This window comes from Saccostrea cucullata, unplaced genomic scaffold (assembly GCF_032062105.1).
Source record: "Saccostrea cucullata isolate Sc308-1 unplaced genomic scaffold, CSIRO_AGI_Scuc_v1 ctg197, whole genome shotgun sequence".
Classification (NCBI taxonomy): domain Eukaryota; kingdom Metazoa; phylum Mollusca; class Bivalvia; order Ostreida; family Ostreidae; genus Saccostrea; species Saccostrea cuccullata.
The window spans coordinates 397935-424562 of record NW_026938805.1 but is presented as its reverse complement, the minus strand read 5'-3'; the positions used below and the strand labels follow the sequence as shown (position 1 = coordinate 424562).

General features: G+C 33.5%; 1 protein-coding gene across 1 annotated transcript; it reads left to right on the top strand.

Moving 5' to 3' along the window:
• Nucleotides 1-134: 134 nt before the first annotated feature.
• LOC134251397 (ribosome biogenesis regulatory protein homolog) lies at nt 135-26614 on the top strand. Its single transcript, XM_062733800.1, has 10 exons — nt 135-309; nt 1993-2065; nt 2190-2228; nt 2461-2499; nt 2779-2880; nt 24043-24121; nt 24347-24457; nt 25136-25290; nt 25547-25683; nt 26488-26614. The coding sequence occupies exons 1-10, from the start codon at nt 158-160 to the stop codon at nt 26612-26614; spliced, it is 1014 nt and encodes a 337-aa protein (XP_062589784.1). The 5' UTR covers nt 135-157.
• The last annotated feature ends 14 nt before the right edge of the window (nt 26615-26628 follow it).

Genomic DNA, 26628 nt, shown 5'->3' with positions numbered 1-26628 from the left:
TTGTCACAGGATTCTGTAGTTTACACAGGAAATGAAGTTCACTTGAGACGAACAGACAGACAAGTGCCCTATTGTTACACGAAATCCTATTGATCAATTATCTCAGCTTGACCAATCAAAATTAGCCTTAGAGAAGCAGCGTGGAATAGTGATAAACATGGCAGACCTCGTGGAAAGAGTTCTACAAGAAGCAGCTGAAAAAGAGTCTAGATACAAAACAATAGAAGTTCATAAAGATATTGAATTAGAAGTAGACGCAGGAAACTTGTTGACTGTCGATACAAATCCATTAGACTCAACAAAATTGAGGTGAGATGTTTGTATGTACATATCTTATAACTTTTAACTTGACATTTTATCACTTTCAAATAAACAATCACACCCAGGTAACCCCTCAAATGGCTATATTTCTAAAAATAAAAATCAGACACAGTGCTTTGAGTATATATTGCTATAGCAACATATAAGTCATCAAATTATACAGAAAATTTGAGAAAATGTTAACATCAAATCTGTGGCTGAACAACTTTAATGTTTAATGGGGAGTAGATTTAATAATAGAAATTTGCATGGTTGTTTAATTTTAAGACTTTTTAGCAGAGTTCTTGAAATCTTTTGGTCCTGGCGGCAAGACCAATAAAAACAACTTAGGACCAACAGAGACATAAATAACAGTGATTCGCAACTGCTCAAAGTCTCCGGCGTTGCCTATTGTTTAATTTTTCAAATCTTGTGAAATTTAAATCAAGTAAAACTTAAAAATTATCAGGGAATACACAGAAATTTGTTTTAATTTATATTAACAAATTATTCACAATATTATTTTTTCAGAAGATTGCTTAGGAAATACAATATAACAAAGGACAAATCCGAAATTGCAACAGGTGACTTTTGATTGGCCAAATTGCTGCAATTTTGCTGACTGTTGATCATCATGATAATTAGCCACGTTTTTTTGCCTAGATTGCTTTTAAAGATCAGTAAAACTTTACAAATGATACACCCAAAGATGGTATAATTACTATAATTAATTTTACTTAAGAATGAAATACAAGACAAAAAAAGAGTTATTCTTAGGATAGCACCAGGACCATCACATATCTCTGTAAACAAACATATGCTAATGGCGGAGTTGCAAATCTCAGTTATTTATGTCTCTGGGACTGATTACTTTGATTCTTACAGATCTTGACAGAGCAAATTGTGAAAATCCCACTTAATATCACACAAATTCCCTATAACCAATGGATCGTTATCTGTCTAACGTACGCTTTTCAGTATCTTGTAATGGCTTCTTCGGTCAACGCAAGTGCCAACCTATGATTGATAAACTGTTAAAACAAATTTGTTGACGACGCAAAGTTAAGCCAGGTGAGAAATTCCAACTATAGATGAAAAACTTTTAAAGAAAATCGACCCTATGAGAATTCAACTAAAATTCTTATTCAACAATCAAATCGGCATTAAGTATGCAGTGTGTATTGAAGCAGGGTGCAAAATGTATTGATAATAATATTAAAATTGAAATATTATACAGTTTTCATCTTTTTATAGATTTTTTTGGACTGATAGAAATCTGACTGACAGCAGAAAAAGATTTCAAGAACTCTGTTTTAGTATTATATCTCTTCTTCATTTATTTTGATCAAATTTGAAGTTACAAGTGGATCAGAGTAATCTAAAAAGAGGGCCAAAAAAGATCCATTTTAAATCTAACTTTTTTCTTCATACCATAAAAAAATATATATAATATTTTTAATTTATATAAAAAAGGTTAATTAATATGCTGTTTGTTATTTACTAAACATTTCACTAGTAGACAGTTTATATCACGTTAGTCTCCAGCTCTTTGTCTCTATTACAGGTTAGAATTTATTTTTGTAACAAGGAAGATTTAGAAATCTGCAGTGATAAAAAACTTTGCATGTGTACCAGTAATATTTGTCATCATTTATAATTGCAGTTATCTACATTAAAACTTATCATTTGTAGAAAGACTAGAGAAGAATATTTGAAAAATCTAGCAAGAGACAATACACAGGTCTTGATAAACACTCTGTGGCAGGTAGGTCAATTATTTTGAAAACACGTCAATAAAGCAAAGCTCATTTTATTATCATTCTCAATAAATTTCTAGGAAAAATTGTTATGAAGGAGACGCTGATACATGTATTTATAATCTTTTGTAGCTTCCAACAGAGAAAGTAGATGAGGCAATAGTTGTAAAGGTATAACTTAATATTCAAACTTTGTTTCCTTTTAAAAAAAATTTCACTGTATATAAAAATAGAAAAAAAGTAAATTAACTTGGATTTTGCCCACGGGTGATAAGTAAAGACGAGATCACCCGTGGGTTTCCGACGATGATATCACCAAATTATTGAAGTTTTTTTCAGACTCTTGCAAATGTCTTTATACTTTTGACAAAGTAATACTTATTGAAATGAAATTTAATTACAGCTTCCAGACCCTAAAATTCCAATTCCCAGAGAAAAACCTGTGAGTTCTCCTTGCACTTTAGATTCCAATTCCATATGCATTTACAATTTTTAATACACATGTATATTTGTATAAATAATTGTGTTTGACTTCTTCAGTCAACAATATGTCAATAATTCTGAACCCATATGGCACTTTTTGTTATGGATAGTTGCTTTATTGTCTAATGTCAGTTCTGTAATTCATGTACATGTTCAATATTCAAAATGTTATGATACTTTATACTTTGCTCTGTATACAGTTTATGAATAGACTGGAAAGTGATTTATTTTATGGCAGGTACCTAAAGATAAACCCCTCACAAAGTGGCAACAGTATGCACAGCTTAAAGGAATTCAGAAACGAAAGAAAAGCAGAATGGTTTGGGATGATCAAGGAAAGGTATATTTATGATAAGGCATTTTCACAAATTTGTGTAATTATGTACCTGGCAGAATCCATAGTTGTGGGAGGGAGAAGCAGATGTTAACATACAAACAACGCATATATGTATACATTGTTGTTTCTTTTCAGGTGTAGTTACTCATATTACTATTGTTTTTCTCTCTCCCTCTTTTACACAAAATAGTGAAAAGCAATAAAAAAACATTAAACTAAAAAGTAAGTTGCGGGTTTGCTTGTTTCATTGATTTTGGTACACAATTTCGATGATTTGAGCGGTTTTTAGTGCACATTTGATTATGACGTCAGTTATGTCACAAAGGCAACTTTACATTGTTTCCCATTTAATTCTCTGCAAATGACTTCAAGTCTATGAATCAAGTAAAATACAAAGTGCATGCTATTGTAAGTAAACCTCATACAAGTTTTTTTTCATTTAAAAATTTCAGTTTGAATTCTGATGTGATTACCGGTATATGTAATATCTTAGGAGTCAGGACTAATTAAATACAATACCAAATGAAAGGAATAATTTATATTGTAAGTATAATGTTAACTAAACTGGTAAAAGTCAGTCAGAATAAATCAGCGCAAAAGTTATGGTATGCAGAAAGAAAGTTATCAGGAATAAAAATTGCTTAGCGGAAAACTTGAGGGGTTGTATGTGCGTACATTATTTAAAACTCAGGGGAACATACGTATTGCATCATGACTGCCAATCAAAGCTGGGGCGAAAATTTGCGTATAAAACGGATTAAATTTAATTACATGTACATGTATTTTCCTGGGTTTTTAGCTCACCTGAGCCGAAGGCTCAAGTGAGCTTTTCTGATCACATTTTGTCCGGCGTCCGTCTGTCCGTCTGTCTATCTGTCTGTCTGTCCGTCTGTCTGTCTGTAAACTTTTCACATTTTCGACTTCTTCTCAAGAACCGCTGGGCCAATTTCAACCAAACTTGCCACAAAGTATCCTTGGGTGAAGGGGATTCAATATGGAACGCCATAGCTGCCTTAAGGTATGGTACATAATGTTACATGGTGTGTTCTATAAAATAAAGGGTTGAATCAATATAATAAAGGGTCACCACTCCTTGTTAAAGGGTGAAGCGCACATAATACATGGTGCGTTTGATATAATAAAGGGTCGTTTCTTTATATTAAATGGTCACCACTCCTTGTTATACGGTGAAAGATACATTATAAATGGTGTGTTTAATATAATAAAGGGTCGGTTTGATGTGTTATATGGTCACCACTCCTTGTTATCGGGTGATAGGTGTCTAAATGGTGCATTCGATATAATAAAGGATCGGTTTACTATGTTAAATGTTCGCCGCTACTTGTTATGGGGTGAAGTATACAAATTAAATGGTGCATTCGATATAATAACGGGTCGGTTTACTATGTTAAATGTTCGCCGCTACTTGTTATGGGGTGAAGTGTACAAATTAAATGGTGCATTCGATATAATAACGGGTCGGTTTATTATATTTAATGGTCGCCGCTACTTGTTATAGGGTGAAGTGTACAAATTAAATGGTACATTCCATATAATAAAGGGTCGGTTTCATATGTTAAATGATCGCCGCTACTTGTTATAGGATGAAGTATACAAATTAAATGGTGCATTCGATATAATAAAGGGTCGGTTTAATATGTTAAATGGTCGCTGCTACTTGTTGTAGGGTGAAGTATACAAATTAAATGGTGCATTCGATATAATAAAGGGTCGGTTTAATATGCTAAATTGTCGCCGCTACTTGTTTTAGAGTTAATGGTAGATAAATGGTGTGTTCGACAAAGTAAATGATTGGTTTACCATGTTAAATGGTTACTGTTACTTGTAATATGATAAAAGGCACTTAATACGAGGGTTGTCCCGTAAAATCGTGGACAAGTTGTCTAGTTTGAAAAATAATCATCACTGCGTTTTGAAATTTTCACCACTTTTTAATAGATAAATTATGCATATACATAGCAGATTTCAAATAGATATATGCATAGGTAAACAAATTGAGATATTTTATGTTATGTACTGTATCGCCCTACGGCGCACGGATGATAACGTCAAAGTTATTAAAACAGCGTCACGTTTCATCTTTGCTAAACTTTTAGTTTGATAAGCCCCACTTAAATTTAAAAATTGTATGGATTTTACATATGTGAGTATCTATAACCAGTTAAGAAACCAATAAGGCGCACTCATGCGATCTTCTGAATATTATTAGCAAGTTACAGACAGTAGTCTCACCATCATTCAACTAAGAGAGAAAACTCGCATCGACGGTCGACAGTGACAGCGTCCTTTGCCATAACAAATGGCAGTCTGTCCATATGTTTTGTACTATCTGGGGACTCGACCACGAAGAATTCACTAAGAAAACTTTCATTTCATTTATATACTAAAGATCTGGTGATATTTTTCATATTTTCTTTCTTCTGTATTCATTTAAAGTCTCTTAAGGCGTCATTACAACATCTTAATCTATCTGAACTGCTCTCCTGTGCGCCGTGATGTCATAAAAAGTCGCCATTTTTCGTGTATTGTGTTTATTACTTTCCCATTTCAAATGCACGGGAAACTGCCAAAAATTAACCAAATGCCTTGAAATTTTTTAAAAGACGACAGAATTGATTAAGGAATGGAATTAGGATAATTTTCATCCTAATCTTATGTATTGAAAACTTTTATTACGAATTAATTCTTATGTATTCTCTGATATGACCTTGCTGTTTTTACCGTGCGCCGTAGGGCCGTACCTTGTGTACATTCAAGTAGAATAAAATCTTTATTTTTGAATATATATTACCAAAAACATTATGATTCACTTAAATATGATGAATAAACATTTACTGAAAATTTCAGCTTAGTGCACTCATTACTTTTTGAGAAAAACGCTTTGTCCACGATTTTATGGGACAACCCTCGTAAATATGTAAAATAAGTTACCTAAATAACACATTAAAAAATGCGTCAAGTACAATTGTCATTGTTCAGATAATTTTACATGGTTTCAAAAAATTCACTTTAAATATTAGCTATGATAAATTAATTAACTGGTGTTAGAGAGGGATTTCAATGGCACAGTTCTCCTTTAGTATTGTTATTTAACGATAAAAAAAAGGAAGAAAGAAATTAAGAATGAGTAATCCGGGTGAAAATTAGCAAAGAAAATGGGACGAACTTTTCCTTTGTAGAACTGGCTGATGGAACAAAAATGTCTCGTATTTTTAAATGTTTATCACTATCAAGTACGATTGCCAAAAAAAAACCAGCTAATGGTAGGGGAGGGAGAGCTAAGTGTCAGGCGCGGATCCGGTCCAGGAATTTTTCTTCCAGGGGAGGGGTCCACCCCAGTAAAGGAAACATTGATTCCTGACATCTCTTGACAAGCAACCAAAAAAAATTGTTTTTCAAATGTGAAAAAACTATTTCCGGGTTCCGGGGGGGGGGGGGGGGCACCGCTATACCCTCGCATGAGTGTTACTTCTCTTTTTGCCGTATGTTTAACGAAGGGGGGGCTTGAAAGGCGTGAATAATTTTCAGACTTAAAGTTGACAAACTATTGGGGGATTCAGGATCTTTCTCTAGCTTTTCAAAATATTTTAAATTAAATACTTTAAAGTGGGACAAACTTTACTTCAACCAAGCTGCAACAAAAAGTGTGTGTGGGGGGGGGGGGGGGGGGAGCGGCATTTGAATGAAAAATTTCATATTAAATCAAATCGATGCGCTTCCCCTCGTACCACAGACTTACATAGATATCTTGATATTTTATTGGTTCAGATTAAATTTACTAATTCTGAGATGTGATGGGGGTGGGGGTTGTTTGCTTGTTTAATATTTTTTTTCTATTTTTTGTTTGCTTTTTTCTCTTAAAACTATGTAAAACTAGTGCTAATTGTAACGGGGACCGTTACAGATGTTCCCCAAACGCTCCCCAAATCCCTTTTGGTGCAATATTTCCTGTAAGCTTCATTAAATAAGACAAACTCTATGCATTTGAGACTTTAACAACATTTACCCAGAAGTGTACCAAGTTCATTCAAATTTTAGCATTACACGCGTGCGCATGTTAATGCATGTGCATAATGACCATATCATCTTGTCTACACAATCTATATATTAAATATACTAAATATTAAGATATTTAATCCAAAAGTATTAAAAAATATGCTCATTCAAGTGTATTTTTGATTTTACTCATTTCACGTGCATGCACGTGCATACTTGAGCATGATGACCATACCTTCTTGTAGAAGTCTGTTACATCTATCTATGCTCTAAATCCCACTCCGTTTGGCTGAAAACCAAGGGAGTTATAGCTGTTTAAAGTTTCAGCCAATCAGATTGCAGCGCACGTACACGCACGTGTATGCATGTTCTTTTTTTCCTTAACCACATATAGCATGGTGACATGCCTTCTTGTAGGAATCCATTATATCTATCTATGTTCCAAATCCCATCCTGATTGGTTGAAAACCAAGGGAGTTATAGCTATCTAAAGTTTAAGCCAATCAGATTGCAGCGCACGTGCATGCACGTGCTTTTATAATTGTTATACATCATGTTGTAGGATATCCTAATGCATGGCTATGTTCAAAATTTCAAAGGATTTTGTCAAAAAACAAGAAAGATATTGAGACTTTAGTTTCAGCCAATCAGAGCGCAGCGCACGTGCATGCGCGTGAGATCTTGCTATTTTGACCATGTCATCATGTATATGCTACTAATATATCCTCACATTATGAGTTTCAAAGCATTTCATGAAAAAATAGAAAAGTTGCGACTATATCTATTGTATTGGTCATTTCTCGTGTTGCACGTGCGCGCTCTTGCAAGCACGTGCGCGCAAAATGACCTTGATTCCGCAAATCTACATAACATGTCTACTGACCCTAAAAAGGTTTTACCTACATCGGACGAACAGTTTACAAGATCATTCCCGGACAAAAAAGTACCCAGGAAGAAGAAGAAGAAAAATAATAATAATAATAACTAGTGCTAATTGTAACAGGGACCGTTACAGATGTTCCCCAAACGCTCCCCAACTCTCTTTTGGTGCCATATCCCCTGTAAGCTTCATTAAATGAGACAAAATCTATGCATTTGAGACTTTAACAACGTTTACCCTGAAGTGTACCAAGTTCATTCAAATTTTAGCATTGCATGCGTGTGCATGTGAATGCATGTGCGTAATGACCATATCCTCTTGTTTACACAATCTATATATTATAATATACTAAATGTTAAAGTATTTAATCCAAAAGTATTAAAAAATACGCTCATTCAAGTGTATTTTTTATTTTACTCATTTCACGTGCACGCACGTGCATACATGAGCATGGTGACCATACCTTCTTGTAGAAGTCCATTACATCTATCTATATTCTAAATCCCACCCCTTTTGGTTGAAAACCAAGGGAGTTATAGCTGTTTAAAGTTTCAGCCAATCAGATTGCAGCACATGTACATGAACGTGTATGCATGTGCATGTTGACCACACCTTCTTGTAGAGGTCCATTATATCTATCTATGTTCCAAATCCCATCCTGTTTGGTTGAAAATCAAGGAAGTTACAGCTACTTAAAGTTTAAGCCAATCAGATTGCAGCGCACGTGCATGCACGTGTTTTCATGATAATTGCTATATATCAAGTTGTAGGATATCCTACTGTATGGCTATGTTCAAAATGTCAAGGGATTTCGTCAAAAAACAAGAGAGATATAGAGACTTTAGTTTCAGCCAATCAGAGCGAAGTGCACGTGCATGCGCGTGAGATCTTGCTATTTTGACCATGTCATATTGTCTATGCTTCTAATATATCCTTATATTATGAGTTTCAAAGCATTTCATCAAAAATGTAAAAAGTTACGCCTATATCAATTAAATCGGTCATTTCACATGTTGCACGTGCACGCTCTTGCAAGCACGTGCGTGCAAAATGACCTTCGTTCCGCAAATCTACATAACATGCCTACTAACCCTAAAAAGGTTTTACCTAAGTCGGATGTGTAGTTTACAAGATCACTCCCGGACAAATAAGTACCCAGGAAGAAGAAAAATAATAATAATAATAAGAAACAGAGTAAAAACAATATGTTCCCCAACTTCGTTTGGGGAACATAACTAGTGCTAATTGTAACGGGGACCGTTACAGATGTTCCCCAAACGCTCCCCATCTCCCTTTTGGTGCCATATTTCCTATAAGCTTCATTAAATAAGACAAACTTTATGCATTTTAGACTTTAACAACGTTTACCCAGAAGGGTACCAAGTTCATTCAAATTTTAGCATTGCACGCGTGCGCATGCGAATGCATGTGCGTAATGACCATATCATCTTATCTACACAATCTATATACTTTATTATACTAAATATTAAAATATTTAATCCAAAAGTATTAAAAAATACGCTCATTCAAGTGTATTTTTGATTTTACTCATTTCACGTGCACGCACGTGCATACATGAGCATGGTGGCATACCTACTTGTGGAAGTTCATTACATCTATCTGTGTTCTAAATCCCACTCCGTTTGGTTGAAAACCAAGGGAGTTATAGCTGATTAAAGTTTCAGCCAATCAGATTGTAGCGTACGTTCACGCACGTGCATACATGAGCATGGTGACATACCTACTTGTGGAAGTTCATTACATCTATCTATGTTCTAAATCCCACTCCGTTTGGTTGAAAACCAAGGGAGTTATAGCTTATTAAAGTTTCAGCCAATCAGATTGTAGCGTACGTTCACGCACGTGTATGGATGTGCATGGTGATCATACCGTCTTGTAGAAGTCCATTATATCTATCTATGTTCCAAATCTCATCCTGTTTGGTTGAAAACTAAGGGAGTTATAGCTATTTAAAGTTTCAACCAATCAGATTGCAGCACACGTGCATGCACGTGTTTTCATGAAAATTGTTATATATTATGTTGTAGGATATCCTAATGCAAGGCTATGTTCAAAATTTCAAAGGATTTCATCTAAAAACAAGAAAGATATTGAGACTTTAGTTTCAGCCAATCAGAGCGAAGCGCACGTGCATGCGCGTGAGATCTTGCTATTTTGACCATGTCATATTGTCTATGCTACTACTATATCCTTATATTATGAGTTTCAAAGCATTTCATCAAAAAGGTAAAAATTTACGCCTATATCAATTAAATCGGTCATTTCACGTGTTGCTCGTGCGCGCTCTTGCAAGCACGTGCATACAAAATGGCATGTTGACAATGTCATCTTATCTACATTTATTATATGTCTATATATTCTAAATATCAAAGCATTACATCGAAAAATGTAAAAGTTACAGCAAGTTCAAGTATATTGGTCATTTCACGTGTTGCACGTGCGCGCTCTTGTAAGCACGTGCGCGCAAAATGACCTTCGTTCCGCAAATCTACATAACATGCCTACTTACCCTAAAAAGGTTTCCCCTTAATCGGATGTGTACTTTACAAGATCATTCGCGGACAAAATTTTCCCGAGAAGAAAAATAATAATAACTAGATGAGATCTCGTTGCGAGCAACGAGTAGGTCTTCCGTTGAATTTCTCGATAAGATAAGATGTGATTTTGACTGAGATATTCGTTAAAAGAGAATGACATTAAGTTTTCCTTCAATGAATTTAAAGTTTCTCATTTTTATCACGATTTTCTGAAAATCTTTTGTTCAATATGGCTTATAAAAATACCCCTCTCCTTTCAAGACGTAAAGCATGACAAAAAATTGCATTTCGGCCCCATTGCGACCCCTTATTACGTAAGATATGGCCAAAGTTATATATTATATTATTGCAAGTCGTTAAGATGTATATCTTTGCTTCTGTAATGTATCACAAAATATTGATCATTAAAGAGGTACAGATGCAAGACTTTTGGCCCCTTTATGCCCCTATTTTAAGGTGTCAGCCCCTTTTTCTTGATATCAAATGAAAGGTCGTGTAATTTCAAAGACTTTTTGTTCAACACCTATTCAGAGATTTCTTTTCGTTGTGGAGATATGCTTTATATAGATATTTAGGGGCCACATCTACAAGTCCTTAATGGGGCCATTTTACAAAAATTCAAAGTATGCATATTGTTTAGAATATTATTCTGACCATCTTTTGTTCAATATTGCTTATCAAAATATTCCCCATTTTCAAGATATGAATCGTCAAATATTTAGCATTCTGGCACTTTGTGACCCCTAATTTCGTAACATATGGTCCTAATTGTATCATATATTGTTGCAAATCGTTAAGATAAATACTTTTGCTTCTATAATGTATCACAAAATATTGATCATTTAAGAGTTAAATATGAAAGACTTTTGGCCCCTCTGAACCCCTAATTTGAGGAGTCAGCCCCTTTTTCTTGATATCAAATGAAAGGTCTTGTGATTTCAAAGACTTTTTGTTCAACAGCTATTCAGAGATTTCTTTTCATTGTGGAGATATGATTCATATAAATATTTAGGGGCCACCCCTACAAGTCCTTAATGGGGCCATTTTACAAAAATTCAAAGTATGAATATTGTTGAGAACATTATTCTGAGCAACTTTTGTTCAATATTGCTTATCAAAATATTCCCCCTTTTTGAGATATAAAGCGTCAAAGATCTGACATTCTGGCCCCTTGTGACCCCTAATTACGAAACACATGATCCAAATTGTATCATATATTGTTGCAAATCGTTAAGATGAATACTTTTGCTTCTGCAATGTATTACAAAATATTGATCAATAAAGAGTTAAAGATGAAAGATTTTTGGCCCCTCTGAACCCCTAATTTGAGGGGTCAGCCCCTTTTTCTTGATACTAAATGAAAGGTCTTGTGATTTTGAAGATTTTTTGTGCAACACTTATTCAGAGATTTCTTTTCGTTGTGGAGATATGCTGAATGGAAATATTTAGGGGCCACACCTACAAGTCCTTAATGGGGCCATTTTACAAAAATTCAAAGTATGCATATTGTTAAGAACATTACTCTGACTATCTTTTGTTCAATATTGCTTATCAAAATATTCCCCCTTTTTGTGATATAAAGTGTCAAAGATTTGAAATTCTGGCCCCTTGTGACCCCTAATTACGTAACATATGGTCCTAATTATATCATATATTGTTGCAAATCGTTAAGATAAATACTTTTGCTTCTGCAATGTATAACAAAATATTGATCATTTAAGAGTTAAAGATGAAAGACTTTTGGCCCCTCTAAGCCCCTAATTTGAGGGGTCAGCCCCTTTTTCTTGATACTAAATGAAAGGTCTTGTGATTTTGAAGATTTTTTGTTCAACACTTATTCAGAGATTTCTTTTCGTTTTGGAGATATGCTGAATGGAAATATTTAGGGGCCACACCTACAAGTCCTTAATGGGGCCATTTTACAAAAATTCAAAGTATGAATATTGTAGAGAACATTATTCTGACCAACTTTTGTTCAATATTGCTTATCAAAATATTCCCCCTTTTTGAGATATAAAGTGTCAAAGATCTGACATTCTGGCCCCTTGTGACCCCTAATTACGTAACACATGATCCAAATTGTATCATATATTGTTGCAAATCGTTAAGATGAATACTTTTGCTTCTGCAATGTATAACAAAATATTGATCAATAAAGAGTTAAACATGAAAGATTTTTGGCCCCTCTGAGCCCCTAATTTGAGGGGTCAGCCCCTTTTTCTTGATACTAAATGAAAGGTCTTGTGACTTTGAAGATTTTTTGTTCAACACCTATTCAGAGATTTCTTTTCGTTTGGGAGATATGCTGAATGGAAATATTAAGGGGCCACCCCTGCAAGTCCTTAATGGGGGCATTTTACAAAAATTCAAAGTATGCATATTGTTTACAATATTATTCTGACCATCTTTTGTTCAATATTGCTTATCAAAATATTCCCTCTTTTCAAGATATGAAGCGTCAAAGATTTAGCATTCTGGCCCCTTGTGACCCCTTATTACGTAAGATTTGTTTTTAAAATATGTTGTTGCAAATCGTCTAAAATTAATAAAAATCGAAAAATCGAGCAGAAAAAATGATAAAATTTTTTGAACACACGGGGGATCGAACCCGGGTCGCCCGCGTGACAATCCAACGCGCTAACCATTCGGCCATCGGGATCGCCGCTTCGCGTTTTCAAATGCAAATATCTCGAGATTGGCTTTTTCGATTTTCAAACAAATTACATATTTAGCTTCTGCAAAAGGGTCTCTATTCAATTCTAAAACAAAAATATTAAAAAAGAAAAGTTGAAAAATTACGTTTTTTAAATTCGCTTCCGGTTTTGACCGGAAGTATTGACGTCGCACGAAAAGGCGATTCTGCAACGCTATAAGTCATGAACTATCATCTCCAATTAATCTTCAGTTCATATCTTAAGCAGTTTTCGCTACTAAATCAAGACAAAATTGCATTTTAAAATCAGAAAATTGTCCATATCTCACGACCGGAAGTGACGTCATCGACGAAAAAAATTTCCAATAAGGTTCAGATCAGTACCTATCAGATGTAAAAGTTTCATGAGAATCGGTCCAGTAGTTTACGAGAAATTGCGTGCACAAAATCGGTAAGAATAATAATAATAATAATAATAATAATAGGGAAAAAGAAACCGAAGAATAACAAGAAGGTCTTCCGTTGGAGACGGAAGACCTTAATAATAATAATAATAAGAAACAGAGTAAAAACAATATGTTCCCCAACTTCGTTTGGGGAACATAATAACTAGAAAGAAACTCGTTGCGAGCAACGAGAGGTCTTCCGTCCGATTCAGAAAAAAAAAAGTAAAATCAAACTGAAAAAGGGATTTTATAAACGGACACATGGGGGATCGAACCCGGGTCGCCATCCATTGCGGTACCCATTACACCTTTTGAAACCCGCTTCAAATTTAACATTCGATTATCGCGAGATTGCTTTTTTTGATTCCAACATAAATTACATTTTTTAAAAAAAATTCAGTTTGAATTATAAAATGAGAGCTAGCTTGCCAAACTTTGCTCAAGATGATCACATCGGAATTTCGGTTTTAACAGTAATTTTTAGGATAAATAATCTATTATTAATGAACAGATGATACTGTTTTCTTTCCTTTTTCGATATGTATTCAACTTTTTATTCAATGCAACTCTATATACAGGCATGCCAATGTTATATATTTCTGCACTATTGTCGCCATTTGTCTACTACTTAAGTTGGGTTACGATACATTATTTCGTGCCAAACGTCGCAAGTAGGTCTTAACGCTATTCCTTTGAAATGTTTTATCTATTGATTGGATGTGATAGCTTCAATAAAAATTAGAAATGTATGTTCTTATGACAGGAATTTTGAGCGTTAGAAAGTATATTTATCACATTGTACAAATATGATATCGTATACGGCCAAGTAACACTAAGGCAGTGAATTCGGTAAGATTTTCCACGAAATTTGTATCCTCTTTACCCCAAAAGTGGAGATGAGTTACACGTTCATGAAAAGACTGGAATGTTTCACTGCAAAAAAAAATCACTCGCCCTCCGACGCTCAAGGAATCTGATACTAGTTATGTTCTATAACTTGCATTTATTACAAGAATATTTATATTACCTTTAATAAACAATCTTTCAAAAAAAAAATGTTTTTCTTATCTTTGTCTTTTCTATTCATTTAATATGTCACAAGCCTGCGTGGAAAAATAAACAGAAGTCAAGTAATACTTCAGAAACATGGTGAATGTTAAGTCAGGCAAGTTTCTTGAAAAGCTATTACTTATAACCATGGTTTAGGATAAGTTTTCCCTGGTGCAAAAGGAAAGGTTGTAGTTATGTATTTCCACTTGTAATGTTGTATTCTACTTTGAGATGCAGGCAAAAGCAATTTTAATAGACGTTTGAAGAAACCTTATATTAAAACTATAATCAATGCAACGTAATTGCGACGTGGCAATCCAAAGAATCCTTTACATTTCATTAATCTTTTTGGTAGAAGTTTCTTTCATCCAAACGCTCAGCTGACCTTCTAGAACCCGACTTGCTTATGGTGGAGTTTACGGAGACCGCCGCCATCTTGGACACGCTTCAGATTTTTAAATGCAAATATCTAGTGTGTGGATTGATCAATTCTAAAATAAATCATATATTAGGCCTTTCCTGTAGGGTCTTCATTACTGTTAATTATATCAAAGAAAAATATTGAAAAACAAAAAAGTTGAAAAAGTGCACATTTGAAATTCACTTCCTGTAGCGACCGGAAGTACTGACGACGCAAACGAAAGCAAAATTGCACATCTATGACTCATGGTCTATCATTTCTAACAAGTCTCCAGTTAATATCTCGAGCCGTTTTCGAGAACATTCGAAGACAAAATTGCATTTTAAAATCAGGAAATTGCCCATAACTTGGCACTGGTGCCGAATTTTCCAACAAACGGAATTTTATATAAAATTCATATAATGACCTATCAATCCTGAAAATTTCATTGAAATACGCCGAATAGTTTACGAGAAATCGCCTGCACAAAATTTGGTCAGAAGAAAAAAGAATAATAATAATAAGAAACAATAGAATCACTATAAGGTCTTCCGTGAAGACGGAAGACCTTAAGAAACAGAGTAAAAACAATATGTTCCCCAACTTCGTTTGGGGAACATAATTAGCTAAACAATTTGACACATCTTTACCTTTTTTTGTATATTTCACCCGATAAAAGGTAGCAGTGACCATTTAACATGACAAACCGACCCTTTATTATATTGAATGCACCATTTAATTTGTACATGTATATACTTCAACCTATAACAAGTAGCAGCGACCATTTAACATATTAAACCGACCCGTCATTATATTGAATGCACCAAATAATTTATATACGTCACCCTATAACAAGTAGCGGTGACCATTTAATATATTAAACCAACCCGTTATCATATTGAATGCACCATTTAATTTGTACACTTCACCCTATAACAAGTAGCGGCGACCATTTAATATATTAAACCGACCAGTTATTATATTGAATGCACCATTTAATTTGTACACTTCACCCTATAACAAGTAGCGGCGACCATTTAACATAGTAAACCCACCCGTTATTTTATTGAATGCACCATTTAAGAACCACGAACGATAGTATTGTTCTCCCGCCTACCTCTTAAGTCAATTCTCAAAAGTTAAGGTAGGATTCTTCTCATATTTCTAATATTTAAAAATTAATGAAATTTTCACAGAATCAAGAAGACAATATCAGTAAGTGATAGTATCAGTGAAATTAAATTTGACCGTTTTATATTAGAGGCAAGGTCAGGTCAAGGTCATTATCTTTCTCCTTGACATTAAGAATAAAAAATAACTGTTGCCAATCATGTGATACCTACTTCTATTTCAAAAGTTTAATGATTGTTCTTTTTGCATAAAAACATATTACTAGATCGGGTCTATAGCATGATATTACCAAATTTACATAAATAGTTTAACTTAACTGATATTGGTTAATCCGAATTTTCTCTGTTTTTCTTAATTTTTAAAGATATATTAGTTATTTTCATATGCTTCCTATATTTAACTTTTTCTTATTTTCACATATAATAAAGTAGTCTTATAAATGTACAAAATGATACAAAAACAAAAAGTTTTGATCGTTTACTAAGAGAGAAAAAATACATTTTATGGATTTTTGGCTCAAATCTGCACTTTGATAGGGAGCATTTAAAAGCTAATAAAGTTCTAGTTTATTTGAAAAATCATATTTATTTGATATATTTTGAAAGTTTAGTCCCTCATTATTAATCTAACTTACATTTGAAAATTTCTCCAAGTCTTCGATTGTGTAAAAATTATAACTAAATTCATTGTTCTATAATAATTTTGAGAGGCCGAAAAGAAGATATTTTCATACGCCACCATTCCGCCAAAAATATTGTCCCTGCTAGTTTTCAAACACAGTTTACCATTTCTATTTAAAGTTGTACAATTGTGATGAGGAAAGAAAAATATGGTCTTTTAAATTCCTTACACCTCAATATGTAAGACATATAAGCAAATATGCTTTGTTACAACGCACTTTGAAAAATTACGCACTTTGAAAAAATTTTTCAAAGTGCGTTAATTTTTGGGACCAGGTTAACGCACTTTGAAAAATTTTTTCAAAGTGCGTTGAATTTGGGACCAAATCAACGCACTTTGAAAAAATTTTTCAAAGTGCGTTAAGACTGTACATCATAATTTTACACCATGTAAACATTTAACGCACTTTGAAAAAATTTTCATGAAAGAAAAGGAATTAGACATATTTTAGAAATAGACAACAGTATTACCCCCTCGCAACGTATGATGGGATATAGTTATGCGATTATGTGTGTTATTACTTTATGTGTATGTTATTTTTTTTCTGTGTGGAATTGATGTAATTTGTATCGCGATCAATGTCAAATGCTGCCTTGATTTATTGAACATGCTTTTTGGGAAGGAATGCTCCGTTTTGCGGTGCCCTTACTTTGATGTGTTTCTTTCTAAAAACTGATGGATTGAAGAAAACCTAGAAACGGACAACGAAGAAAAGACTGGCTGAATTAAGGTCTATCAGCTCAACTCTTTATCATTCCCACCCAGATGTATCTATTATTATAACTCGTAAACTTAAGTGTCAATGATATTTGAAAAAAGAGCATTCTAAATACAATATAAGCACTGTACACGGAAGTCTGTAGTAAATCGAAATTTTTTTCTTTAAAATCTCAAAGTCTATTTATGTTCATTTTCAGGAAAATCAGAATATTAATTACATTAATTACATTTAATTATAATATGTACCTGTCTGCTTTTCGATGTTAATTTGATACCATATCTGATAATCTCTCTGTTAACCTCCAGGTATTTAACTTACATGATATTTTCATAGGAATTGTTCATTTAACATGTATCTAATATCTTTTCTCATGTTTTACGCAAATAAATAAAGCATATATAAATTAATGAAATACAATTATTCAGTTTTAAATAGCTTTAAAATTAGTGAAAAATAAGAAATTTTTTTTCGCTTTTTGTCTATATAAACATATGCCCCCCCCCCCCCCCCCTGTGAAACACAAAAAGCTTTGGCATAAATTTGTAAAATAACAGTCCATATTATCTGTAAAAAGGAATTTTTGTTTCACGGGGGGGGGGGGGGGGGAAAGTTGTTTAAAAAAATATTTTCAGTTTTCCGTTGATTTCTATAGTGGAAAACACAAGTTTTGCCAAAATTATAGAGTTATCTCTCTTTGGTATCCCAAATAAGTAAGGTTTTATGAAAATTCATATAAATATGTATAAAAAATTTGAGAATCATTCCAAGATGTTAACTTTTGAGAATTGACTTATAGATAGGCGGAAGAATAATACTATTGTTCGTAGTTCTTTACGACCTTGAATGTTGACCTTTTGACCCCAAATTCAAAAGGGGTCTTCCTAAGGCCACAGGGATTCTGTTATGTTAAATTTCATTGCAAAAGCTCAAAGGGTTGTCGAGATATCGTGTAGAAACGAAAGCGTTACAGAAAGACGGATGGACGGACAGCTAGACGGACGGACGGACAGGTAGACCCAAATTAATACCCCCCACTTTTCAAGCGGGGGACAAAAAGTATCAAATCAGGTTCAAATGATAAGTTATCATACTTAAGATTTGTAGGAATATTGATTAAGCCATGCAGAATTTTTTTTTCAAAGTGCGTTAATATGGTCCATATTAACGCACTTTGAAAAAAATTTTTTTTTTCAAAGTGCGTTAACCTTGTCCCAAAAATTAACGCACTTTGAAAAAATTTTTCAAAGTGCGTAATTTTTTCAAAGTGCGTTGCCACAATGCTTTGAATGTTTCATCTAGTCAGAAACCAGAGAAGAATCCTACCTTAACATATTCGAACGATTTTCGAAATTTTTATAGATTTTTATATGAATTTTCATAAAACGTTACTTATTTGGGATACCAAAGAGAGATAACTGTTTAATTTTGGTTAAACTTGTGTTTTTCACTATAGAAATCAACGGAAAACGGAAAATATTTTTAAAACATCTTTCCCCCCCGTGAAACAAAAATTCCTTTTTACAGGTAATATGGACTGTCATTTAACAAATTTATGCCAAAGCTTTTTGTGTTTCACGGGGGGGAACATATGTTTATAGACAAAAAACGAAAAAAATGCCGATTTTTCACTAATTTTTTAGCTATTTACAACTAAATAATTGTATTTTATTTATTCATATATGTTTTATTTATTTGCGTAAAACATAATAAAAGATATGAGATACATTTTATGATATTTCAGACTATTTCAAAATATGGTGATTCTTGAAAGTTCGATTTCACCAGAAAATATCGCCTACCCCCCTTTCTTCAACAGCTGGAATTTATGATAATTTACTATCTAGCACTGGAAATAAAGTGATTAATCAATTACCATAGAACTGTTCTTTGTATTAAACAAAGATTTAATGGCCAAAATGCCATTAAAATTGAATTTAATGGGTGCAGAATGTAGGCGGAAATCAAGAGTTAGAGTTTGTAGTTCTTTGTATACTTCACCCTATAACAAGGAGTGCTGACCATTTAATATATTAAACCGACCCTTTATTATATCGAATGCACCATTTATTTTGAATCTTTTACAGTATAATAAGAAGCGGTGACCATATAACACATTAAACCGACCCTTTATTATATTAAACACACCATTTATAATGTATCTTTCACCGTATAACAAGGAGTGCTGACCATTTAACATAAAGAACCGACCCTTTATTATATTGAACGCACCATGTATTATGTGCGCTTCACCCTTTAACAAGGAGTGGTGATCATTTATTATATTGATTCAACCCTTTATTTTATAGAACACACCATGTAACATTATGTACCATGCCTTAAGGCAGCTATGGCGTTCCATAATTCAAGTTTGTTCAAATGAAGGGCCACGCCCTTATTCAAGGGGAGATAATTGGGAATTAATGAAAATTTAGTGGCATATTTTAAAAATCTTCTTCTCAAGAACCACTGTGCCAGGAAAGATGAAACTTATGGGGAAACATCCTCAGGTAGTGTAGATTCAAGTTTGTTCAAATCATGACCCCCGGGGGTAGGGCGGGGCCAAAATGGCCGACCAAAGTTTTACATAGAAATATATAGGAAAATTCTTTAAAAATCTTCTTCTCAAGAATGACAAAGCCATAATTCATCATATTTATATGGGAGCATGCTCATGTAGTGTAGATTCAAGTTTGTTCAAATCATGACCCCACGGGTAAGGGCGGGGCCAAAATGGCCGACCAAAGTTTTACATAGAAATATATAGGAAAATTCTTTAAAAATCTTCTTCTCAAGAATGACAAAGCCATAATTCATCATATTTATATGGGAGCATGCTCATGTAGTGTAGATTCAAGTTTGTTCAAATCATGACCCCACGGGTAAGGGCGGGGCCAAAATGGCCGACCAAAGTTTTACATAGAAATATATAGGAAAATTCTTTAAAAATCTTCTTCTCAAGAATGACAAAGCCATAGTTCATCATATTTATATGGAAACATGCTCAGGTAGTGTAGATTCAAGTTTGTTCAAATCATGACCCCCGGGGGTAGGGCAGGGCCAAAATGGCCGACCAAAGTTTTACATAGAAATATATAGGAAAATTCTTTAAAAATCTTCTTCTCAAGAATGACAAAGCCATAATTCATCATATTTATATGGAAGCATGCTCAGGTAGTGTAGATTCAAGTTTGTTCAAATCATGACCCACGGGGGTAGGGCGGGGCCAAAATGGCCGACCAAGTTTTTACATAGAAATATATAAGAAAATTCTTTAAAAATCTTCTTCTCAAGAATGACAAAGGCATAATTCATCATATTTATATGGGAGCATGCTCAGGTAGTGTAGATTCAAGTTTGTTCAAATCATGACCCCTGGGGGTAAGGCGGGGCCAAAATGGCCGACCAACGTTTTACATAGAGATATATAGGAAAATTTAATTCTTTAAAAATCTTCTTCTCAAGAATGACAAAGCCATTATTCATCATATTTATATGGAAGCATGTTCAGGTAGTGTAGATTCAATTTTGTTCAAATCCTGACACCCGGGGGTAGGGCGGGGCCAAAATGGCCGACCAAAGTTTAACATAGAAATATATAGGAAAATTCTTTAAAAATCTTCTTCTCAATCATTTTCTAAAAAATAGCAAATCCATGATTGGTCATGGGTAAGGGCGAAATGATTACACGTGTAAACGACGACGTTTCGATTATATGCTCTAAACGTTTACAGTTTGAGTAAACGTTTACACGAAGGTCATTATCAATGTCTATCAGAAATAAAGTTTAACACAAAAAAAATTGTTTTATTTCATAATTTACAAAAGAAACACCATCTTTGGCCATTTGATAAGCAACAATCTAAACCGGAAACATATTGAATGAAAATATCTAAAACTCGATACGGGCTAACATAATTAATTCCGATTTCCGAGTTGCTAATACTAGCGATGTTTTACGACACTTGAAATATAAAACTTGATATATTTTGATTAGATAAATATAATACATTTTTCACAAGTCTTTGAAAAGTTTCAATACATTCAGCAGGTCCTGTTTTACTTTTTTCGAGATTAAAAGATCCATCTTTACAATTATTTTTTCTACGTCCGGTAACCAAATAAACCAAGCAGTTGGGTGACGAGGTCGTAAGTGAATGAATTTAATGCGCCTCAAATTCTTACGGTTAAATCACAATGACCAACAATAAATTTGTAATAACAGCTCATACTTATATTAAAGTGAAAGAATTGATTATTAAATTCGAGTTTCATGAATGAGTAGCCTTAAAAATCCAACATAGAATATTTCCCGTTTAAACGGTACCGTTTCGTTTACTGCTATCCATTTAAACGTTTACAAAATTCAGTAAACGTTTCACCCTTAGTCATGGGACTACTTTTGGATTTAAACTTTACAATAAAAAGCCATTTTATACTAGTCCTACCCTTGGTGCTCAGGTGAGCGATGTGGCCCATGGGCCTCTTGTTTAAAATTATCATCATTATCGGCCGCAGCAGTGGCCGATCTATTTGTAGTTGTGTTAGAAAGTGCACATGGGGAAATGAGATGTTAGTTTTTAATAGTTTAGTAAAATAATTCTTAAATGATAACATTTATAAAATCATGAGTAAAATATTTTTTAAAAACTGCTTTAAATTAAATTTTAATTATTATTATGTTTCAATTACATTTTCATTTTGCATCAGATAATTGATGATTTATGGTCAAATAAAAAGAGTTTACAATAGGTACTCCCCATCCTGGGAGTGTGTAAGATATGAAAGGAAATCGTCAGGATTTTCCGGATAAGAACAACGTGATAAAAGTGCATGGTGAATAAAAATTGAAAAATTGTTCAACAAGTAAAAATTGTTTTGAATATACTACAGCTGCGAATGACATTTTTTTTCTACATTTTGCACCGCACTATGCAGCATAGACCACTCTGCAGAAACCATAGGCAATATCATGTGACAAAGATCCAGGGTATCAGCACATGGTTCATCTTCATATTGATGACAATTTCTTACCATTAATCATTGACTTTACAACATCGATGAATCCAGTTGATGAGCAAATGCAATAAAATTTTCACTAATTTTTTTAAAATATGTTTTGTTATTTTGCTTTGAAAACAGTCTGAAATAAAAATGATCAAGTGCTGGTGCTAATTCAGCTGTGAATATCTTGACAAGTGCTTTCCTTGCTTGGATGCTTTCATAAAATTGTGAAAGTACTTTTTGAAATGCTAGATTTTGTTAGTGGCTTATTTGATGCTTTGCATCAATTTACCTTGTCATTAATATTATCTTAATTGTTTGGTTGTTATGTATTTAAATTTTGTGTATTCACCTTGTATTGCTGGCTAATAAATTGTGAAATGCATTTAAAAATCAAATTTACACAAACACCTGGACTGTAAGACCTATAAGACACTGTAAACAATTTACAAGTATCATTTTTTAATATATTTTTTTTTATAACAAAAAACTCAAAGTGTAAAAGCTAAATGCAAGTTTTTTTCTATTTTGCGTATTGAAATTTGAATCAGATAATTCAAAATTAACAAATGTTCGAGATTTAGGGCTATATACTGTAACTTGCAACTAATATAGAAAGAACATTGCCCCCCCCCCCCCCCCCCCCCCCCCCCCCCCCCCCCCCCCCCCCCCCCCCCACTTATTTCCTCAGAATCGATCGGGATGTTTTTCTTACCGTTTTTCGAAAAAAAGTTATCAAATTTTTGCCTATTGACCATGAATTTCCTAAAAATGCAGGTACTTATATTTTATCACTTGCGTTGTTGTCACTGTATATTAATTCTCATGCATGAGGAATGTTTTTGCCATCCATTCTGACTTTGTAATCAGAGTATGAATTTCAAATACCGGTACTAGTGAAAATAAGTTGCTGGTCATCCTTATATGTCTGCACAATAAATTAAATGATGAATAGAATTCAATTTTGTATCTATATCACCTTTTAAATCTTGCATATTCCAAAGGTCAAGATATTTATACTCGTACTGTAAATGTGACTACGTTCAACAAATGACGTTGTAGATATAAATAACACCATAATCGCAACATGTTAGTAGTATAAGAATAAACTTTGAAATTATTTAGCAAAAATTCTAGTGAGAAGACATATTGATTTTTTTATATTAATAGTTTTGATTTTACCTCATCTTGACATTCTGAAATTCCTGACTAATTCGTCTACATCTTTAAAAAGTCAGCCAATCTTTTTAAAAAAAACTGTTTTCACAAAATTCGATAAAAATATTATTTTTCCATATATTTCAATAGTAAAGCGTAAAAAAAGTACTAACGACAATACGGCGTTTACATTAATGTAGCATTAAAACTACGTTGGCAATTTTAATAAAAATTGCAGATAATAAGCTGTAAATTCTAAGGAACATTATATCAAATTTTCAGGATATGTTTTCTCGTAAGAATTTTTTGCAGTAAAGTCGCGACCTACGGTAAAGGACACTGTACATCTACTTAACTGATAAATGCAGAAAATATAATATCCAATTCAGTTGATTGTTGTAGAAATTCGAAGTATTTGGCAAATTTAGAAATCTGTAATGAGTTAACAGCTTGTTTTTGAAATTTGAAGGAATGGAGACCACGCTGGGGATACAAGAGAGCTAATGATGACACACAGGAGTGGTGCATAGAGGTGCCTGATAATGCGGGTCTGTATGCTTTCTTTAAAAAAATGTTTTAAAAGGATTTCACATGTATTCCTAGAGTATTGTCCATTTAGTTCCAACTCTTTAATGTTATTAACTTTATAGGTTTATTTTCAACAAAGTAAATTAATTTAGAATGTCTTACCTGGTAAATTAATTTGGAAATAGAGAAAAAGTCCTGTGTACTTTAAAATAGAGAAAAAGTTTTGATGTACTTTATTATTACAGCGGATCCAAATGTTGACCTGTTTGCCAAGAGAAAGCAAGAAAAGAAGGAGAGGATGGCAAAGAATGAGTTACAGAGACTCCGTAACATTGCAAGATCACAGAAGTCAAAAGGTATATCAAACAGAGATTTTGTAAGCAAAATGACCTGTCTTTAGGTAACATGAGCCAAAGGCTCAAATGAGCTTTTTCTGATCAAATGTGTTCATTATCTGTCATTGTTTTTGTTAACTTTTTACAAATTTGTCTTCTTCTCCAAACCTACCGGACTAATCTCATCCAAACTTGCCATAAAATGTCCTTGGATGAGGATTCAAGTTTATTCAAATAAAGAGCCAAGCCTTCTTCTAAGGGAATATAATTACATTTAATTGAAAAAATAGATGGCTTTTAAAAATTTCAAGAACCAGTAGGTCAGAAAATTTTAAATCAAGTGGAAGTATCCTTAGGTAGATTACTAGCATCAAATTTATTCAAATCATGACCCACACGGCCATAGGGTTAGGGTGAGGCCAAACTGGGCAATTTCACCTCTCAGTCTATAAAAATACCCCTCCCTTAATATTGGTGCTGTAACCCATATGATGTTTTGACTCTGTGAGTAGAAGTTTCAGTTACCTTAGTTTTGAATCGCAGACACATACATATATTGAAGCAACCCAGCAATCAAATAAAATGTTCACTAAATTATTTTATATGAAATCCAAATTCAGTTTGTTGAAGTCTTTTGTTGAATTATGAGATATATTTATATTTGACAGTGTGTGTTTTCATATTTTTTTCTGATCTCAGTACCTGGAGTTGGACTTACCCCGACTGAGGCCCCCACTAAAGACTACTTGGGGAAAGCTTTGGCAGTAGCCAGAAAGTCAACAGCCTCCATAGGGAAGTTCACAGACAAACTCCCAACAGAAAAACCCTCCCGACATACTGGTAAAAAAAGAAAGGTATATGGCTTTGCTTGTCTTTATATGTATGGGTTATATTTCTGTCATTCAATAAGCTCAGGTCTGTTAACTTTTATCAGGACTCACTTTTGAATTTCCAGTTCACGTAGTTACCAATGAATTTTTTAATAATTTGAATTAGATCTGACAAGTTCTGCAAGAGATTTGATTAAACATATTGAAATATTCATTTATGTAATTTTTTTTTCATAGCTTCATATGTATATATACCATTTTAACCAATTTTTTTTTTAAGTTTGAACCAAACTATGGTGATGTGAACAAGGAGAGTAAAAAGCAGTTAGAGATTCTAGATCACATCCAAAACAGAGTTCCCATCGTAAACACTACAAAGGCTGCCAATCGTGAGATCATGAATGAGGAACAGTCAAGGTACTGTAACATGACATTTGTTCATGTCATTTCAGAAGAAAAATAAGAAGGGTCCATAACATGATGCCCTGTTTACACAGAGAGTTTAAGTAAACTAATGTGAATTCAAATTTCATTTGTACAAAAAGGCTATTGAGTAAGTCTATTGTGACGTCATTTGTAAATCATGTTATGTATGTAGAGCCATCCATTTGCTATAATAATTTTAGTGGCTACAGGTATATATTTTGGTGATTTACATAATTTTCTTTGATTTTTGAACAAAATACAGCACATATACCTATATTTAACCACCAACATGTGTCCTGTGACTTAATTCTGTCCTTACGCATGCATCGAGATTTTAATCGAATTAGCTTCACTTTTTGTTAACACGGAGCTAATGCAAAGTAATTTAATGTGCAGTAAATTAATTTGAATTAAACTAATTCGCATTAAATTCTCTGTTGAAGGCAATTCAAAATTAATTCGAAGTAACTTACCTTTAAATTGAATTAAACTCTCCATGTGAACAGGGCACGAGTTTTAAAAGTGAAATTTTCTTCTTTCATGATTTTGGTCTTCTGTTTCTACACAAGTTATCTCCCTTTTAGCTTAAATTGTATAGATGAATAGCACAAGCTACAGATTTACCATCAAATGGCATAAATGGGATTTAAAAGCCCAAATCTTTTGATTGATCATTTGACATTTCCCTTCACTTCCCCAGCAAACCTTGTGTTTTATTACCAGTACACCGAAATTGACATTGGGTTACTACAGGTCATGCATAGTTGTTATTTTTTTTGTTTTTGTACATTTCAGAGCAAAGAAGAGGCGAGAGGAAGGCAGTGGGAAACAGAGAGGAGGAAAAAATAAAGGAGGAGGGGGCAAGAAGAAAGGGGGTTTTAAATCAGGGAAAGGGGGGAAAAGAGGGGGTAAAAAGAGGTAACTGAATAAATTTTA